Genomic DNA, 6,190 nt, shown 5'->3' on the forward strand with positions numbered 1-6,190 from the left:
AATATCTAGAATAGTATAAAAAATAGTATTATCTAGCTTTTTATCTATAGTTAAAATTTAAAAATTTTATTTTTTAAATTATTTAATTATTTCTAATATAATTATCGCTTTTATAATTAAATAATTAATATATAATAAATTATTAATTACAACTGATAATATTTCTATAAGTAAAATAAATTAAAAGAAATATAATAAATATAGTAAAATTATTTTATATTAATTATTAATTAATTTATAATTATTAATTTAATCGCTATAACTTAATTTACTTTAATCTATAGTTAACCGCGGTTAAAAGATTAATTAATCTTAATTTAACTTAATCGGGGATTGATTAAGGAATTTTATATCTTAACCTAACTAACCCTAATTAAGTTAGGTTATGGCTAGGTTACAACGGTTAGGTTATACTACTTTAACGGTACCACCTAGATAATTTAGCTAACTTTATTTAGATTAGGATTAAAAAGATTAAATATTTTAATCTAACTCTATTCCAAGTCTATAAACTTATAAGCTTAGATACGGGCAGGACTTATCTAGAGTATTATTATAATACTTTAAAAATAAACTAACAGATCACTACAAGCGAGCTATAATTTCTAATACTAAAAATAATTTAATATAAAACGCTGTTACTATAAATAAGTAGAAATCTATTACTATAAAAGATATAAAACGCGTCAATCTAAGTAACTCTATAGAGTTGCAGTAGATCTTTAATTTAGCAGAACTTTTATAACTAACCTGACCTGGCCGTTACATGGCACTACTATATTCTAGACTAAGGGTTGTTTGGACTTTTGTTTATTTAACAGAGGCTAACTGGATTTGGAGTCTAGCTTTATTATATAATACCAGATATGTATCGTGATCGGTCTATGGTAAAGTGGCTATTCTATCTTTGCGATGCATGTAAGGGTCAAGTTATGGACTCAATGTGAAAGATCAAGAACTGAGTGGGAAGTGCCTAGATGACTATAGTACACTATTCAGAAAATATATTAAATGATTGTCAGAACTGATCCAAGGTGCTGTAGACTTGTATGGAGTAAATGTGCTACTCATTCTAGGGGCGAAGAAAGATTTAACTAGCTTGCTAAGGAGCCCCACTAATATCCCGGCGACGCTTGTCCGTCGATATCTACAATTAGACCCGCAATTTAGAAGCCGGCCGTTGGTCTAAGCTTTCAGTACCCACCCAACTTAATGCACAGGGTTGAGGCTTGGAACAAGGACCCTGGATGATAGATTGGCGAGGGGATTATCGACGTTCTCAATAACATGTTTCTGAGAGATCCCTGATAGTGAATGATGATATGATTATGTAACTCTATAATACAACTTTTCTATAATACATTTTAATACAGGATATATTGCAAGCGAAAGGTCAGATAAAGAAGTACCGCGTCAAGCAGAATAGGAAAGCCCCTTCCGTCGGCCACCGTTTAGCCGTGGTTGTCACATTGATAGACATAGTCGATGGTAATCTGACAGCCGTCTTCCCGGTAGAACGAGCCACACTTAGAGCAGCCGCCAACTTGTCGGATGTTCTGGTAGTCATTCCAGAGGTCGTTACCACTGATGCTGCAGCTCTCATCACCCTGGATAAAGACACCACAGCCCCGGGTCTGATCACCCCAGCAGTTGCCGGATTGGTTAATTCCGGTTTCATTCCTAGAGGGGGAAAAGTTAGTAATGGCAATGCAGCAATGACGGACGGCAAACAAGGGGATGGGGAGGGACTCACGCAGAAGTAGCAAAATAGGAAGTGTCGTCGTTTCGCTGCAGGGTGTTGACGGCGTGGTCGCACCACTTCAGAAAATCGGGGGTCGTGCACATGGACGAACCCTTGCAGGTGTAGTCGCTGGGGTCAGGCTCGAAGACGTTGGTCAAGGGGTTGTAGCCTTGTGCCTGGATGACGAATTTGCTTGTATCGATAGTAGATGTTCCAAGGGGCAAGGTCCACGTATAGGTATAGTCCTTGACATCCAGAGTGATGGGCCCCACCACTGACCACGCCCACGGCGGGGCTGTAGAGCCTTCGGGAAGTGTGCCACTGTATTTGTATAGCGTGGTGCCCTCAACCATGTAGTGAGTGCAGACGTACTCGTCGATCTTGAAGTTGACACTCCATCCCGGATCGGTGTCGAACTCACACCCCACCGAGTTCCAGATATAGAGGCGGATGAAAGCGTAAGGAACAAGAATATCAGCTTGGATAGTGGTCGAGTCTGGCCCTGGAGAGGAGTGGTAGTTGGCGATGGTGTTTCCATTCGGCAAGGATTCGGTGATGACCGCAACCGTACTGGAAGCGGACCCAAGATTGCCCCCTCCTCCCACTGCACTTACGTGGAATGCGTGCCTAGCTCCGGGTTGGAGCCCGCCAATAGTAATTGTAGTCATTGAGTTAGGGACGCTTGCAATAACGCTATCCCCCGAATACACGTAATACCCAAGAGCATTCAAGGCCGCGTCCCAGGACAATTGAGCAGAGGTATAGTCTGAGGTCAAAACTGACAATCCAGACACCGCTGCTGCAGCGCTTCCTGATCTCCAGGATGACGCATCAGCGTTCAACGGAGAGCCACCCTCGATTGCATCCATCATGCTCTGGACGTAGGAATCGACGGGAAGAGTGTCATATGGGTTCGGCAAAGTGTCATCTGTGAGCTGAAGGAAGCCAGCACCACGCTCCTTAGCTAGTTTGGTGACCTCACCAACCGCGGATTCCGGGACGTTGTATACGATGTGCCATAGTTTCCGCGGGTCCTTCGGTGTCCAATCGTTGGGAGTGTAAGAATTAGTGTACGCCTCGTAAGACAGCTCGAAAGTCAGCAGTGTGTCCATAGTATCCTCGAAGCAAGACGCCATGGGTGACCCAGGATTGAGGACTGTGTAGGCGCCGGGATGGGTACGCTTGGTATAGTCGTTGATATACTTGTATAGGTCCACGTATTCATTGTTGTCGCCACATTCGGGCCAACCCTCGTCGAAAAAGATCCCACCAATCCTGCTACCATAAAGCGTGTACCACATATCGACATCTTCCTCAATTTGCGCGGTCCAGTCCGCCAAATCTCCTGAGCCTAGCCGAGTGGTGAATTTCTGATCGCTCACACCAAGGTACCCGGTCCGTACGTAGCCGAGGACAATTTTCCCAGAAGCCGAAGCTCGATTAATCACATCAGCCCATGTCTTGTCGACGGCAGAGTCTGGGCCATTCACGACATTGGCAACTAATATGGGCATCTTCTCGAGGGGATAGGTAATAAGTCGGTCCCAGGCCGCCGGGTCTGCGAGCGGATTGATGTACGACGCCACCGCAATTTGTTCTAGACGCAGGTACATCACATTAGTCCTCCCTTGTTTCGCGTGGACTGCAGAGGTGATACGTACGGCCATCTGAAGAATTTGAGCCGGACGAAGGAAAGCGAGGACACGAGCCGAAGGACAACTCCTCTGGGATTGCTGGAAACCCATTATCCTGCTCATTCTTATTGACCATTTCATAGATCACCAGCTCGGCAATGATCTGGTGAAGCAGGATCTGGGGATGAAAGACACGCCCGTACCTATTCATCACCACGCAACTGTTAGCTCAAAGTGATCGTCCGGCGTGACAGGATGAACACTTACCCGTCTGGTAGGATATTTGGAATTCCGGCACTGCTGAGTTCTACCTCGTCATAGGCGGCAATAGAAGCAGTAGCAGCGTCAGAGATCATATCCTGGTCTGCTAATTCGGCGTCTGTGTCCATCAGAAGTGTGATTTGCGCTAATTGATTCACGGTGCCTTCGAATGTTCCTTCCAAAGGGTAGTCTACGCTTCGCTTCCAAGGATTGCCGCCGATAAGGTCCCAAGTGCTAAGCTCGTAGAACATGAGACCGGTTCTGTTATAGTTTGTTAGTACACCAGATGAGTGAGCCTCGAGCACTAACCTTGTATTGCTTTCAGAAGTTGATTCGTCGACACCGTCTTCACAAAAGCGGCCGTTGAAATGGCCGACGTAAGAATCGTAATCTACAAACTTGACTTTGTCACCGGCCCTCTTTACTGCAGCCGAGTGCAGGGCAGTGAAAGTTAGCAACAGCCTACCAGATAAGAGGAGAAGAACCAAAACAAACAATTTGTGAGTTGGCAGCGTCGACGAGGTCGTTCATTATTTTCCGATGATCTTTCGTAAGTTTCTCACTGCCTTGAAACGGCTTCTTTAGTTTCTGGTCGACAATTAGTGCCAGGATAAACGTCGTTTTCATATGCTACTCACATAGATCCAGGTTGACCAGCTAACATCATCACACTCAGATGATAGATCCTCGGCAAAGAATTTGGCATAGCTGTATAACCACTGTCAACGAGGCTAAAAGGAAGACATTGCATAGCACGTACCCAGTGTAGTAGATCATCCCACTGTATTTTGGTTAGCGTTCAGGCCTGAACGATGAAGGATTGTTACTAACTCTGATGCTAGCTTTTCTTTTGCGGCCTCGATAACGGAATCCAGCCTCATGCTAAAGGCATCTCCATCGATGATGTTTTTTGTGCGAGTCAATTGTCCATCGCAACCATAGCCTAGCGAGTCCCAGTCAAAAGTCTCCGCCCATGTATAGTCTTGATTTGCAAGCGCCGCTGTCTTGGCCTGATTCACCTGAACAGCCTGTAATGCAGACCATTGAAAGATACACTGATTCAGGATGTTTGAAAGCTCAGCGTCATTACCACCTAATGCCCGGTTCATATCAGTTTAGTCCATCGAAAGGTGGTTGGGTATATATACCGGCTGACAACAATATAACCTGTTGGTTCCCGCTGATGTTGGGGATCTGGTCGTTGATGACATCGCTTATGACTGCACCAGAGCAGGACTTGAACTCAAACGTTCGTGTACCTGGATCCCCTAGCCGTTCGTCGGTATTGATGAGATAAGGATACGCGTGGTCATAGCGACTGCACGCCCAATCTTTCAATGGCGAAAAATATCAATTAGTGAATGTGGTACAAAAGTGAGTCAGCGACGGATTGACTTACCACTTGTCGAGTCAAGTGCGTCGAGCACACTTCCAAGTCGGTCACCCGCACCAATTCCGGCCGAGTAGGAGTCGCCGATGGCAGCCATTCTTGTGATGAAGGAAAGATCTGTCTGATCGAATTCAGTCGTATCTCTTCCCATCAAGTGCTCAGTGTTCAAGCTTGCATTTCCTTGCACATTCCAATACCCAAGAGGATTTGCAAGGGCGCAACCCGCAAGGGTAGCAATGGCCGCCAGGCCATGCCATAGTTGTCCGTGCATAGCGAACAGGGGACAGGATGGAGGAAGAGAATGAGGAGGAGGAGGAGGAGGAGGAGGAAGCAGGACCTTGGGGAGATTGTAGCAAAGAACTTCAGATGAGGCAGGAAACCTCTTTATATATAACGGTATTTGTGAACTAATAGTAGCGTTACTTAGTATATCTGCGAGTCTTCGACTATCGTCTCCTATCCATGAGGACAATACCACTCCTTTCCTCCTTGCTACCCTCGCATCCGAGATTGACCCAGATCCACCCGTTGTGGTAGCCCGAATGTACACTTTCCTTTGACATCAAATGTTGATATCGGTTCATAGGTGCGGTATTTACTGAAGTGAGATAAAACAATGATTAGGAAATGAGAGATCCAGTAGCGTGGAGTACCAGTCGCCCAGTAGGGGTCCATGCATCATTTGAAATTGCAATCTATACGTTGAAAACATGGGCTCTAGTGTTTAGCCTGGTCCCCGGTGCACAACCGCACCCCTGGATACCAGATTTACCAGCATGCTGCCAAACCCATAGCTGCTATCAAATTTACTATGCACTGGAACAGGTGGGGCGCCAAGAATATCCGCCACAGAAAGTCAAGAAAGCTTTGATTACCAACTCCTGCGCCGCAGACACTAAAGGATCGGTTCAGGAAAGTTCTCAACACTAGACTGATATAGGAAATACATCATTTCCGAGAGTGCCGAGGCCACTGGTAAATGTCTCAGGTGTCGGTGAAAGATTGATGCCTCTAGCCTGAAGTAGCTCGCAATAGCTGTGCGCTATGCAATGGTGGATAGGGCTAGGGTGGCTCCGGCTCAGGAACTAAACTGTCACTTGCACTAGACTAGGCTACTTTCCGCATGGCACAAACTTATCTCCTTCCAAACTCGGTTAGTGTCAC

General features: G+C 45.4%; 1 protein-coding gene across 1 annotated transcript; it reads right to left on the reverse strand.

The window, feature by feature from the left end:
- Positions 1–1,749: 1,749 nt before the first annotated feature.
- On the reverse strand, positions 1,750–5,297 carry BDV37DRAFT_292864 (fibronectin type III domain protein; the record flags this gene model as incomplete). Its single annotated transcript, XM_032089259.1, has 9 exons — positions 1,750–3,338; positions 3,403–3,596; positions 3,643–3,897; positions 3,946–4,039; positions 4,128–4,212; positions 4,275–4,344; positions 4,468–4,729; positions 4,785–4,967; positions 5,036–5,297. 9 exons carry the CDS (start codon positions 5,295–5,297, stop codon positions 1,750–1,752), a joined length of 2,994 nt encoding a protein of 997 aa, XP_031934270.1.
- Between the last annotated feature and the right edge of the window lie 893 nt (positions 5,298–6,190).

This window comes from Aspergillus pseudonomiae (assembly GCF_009193645.1).
Source record: "Aspergillus pseudonomiae strain CBS 119388 unplaced genomic scaffold BDV37scaffold_207, whole genome shotgun sequence".
In the NCBI taxonomy this organism is placed as follows: Eukaryota; Fungi; Ascomycota; class Eurotiomycetes; order Eurotiales; family Aspergillaceae; genus Aspergillus; species Aspergillus pseudonomiae.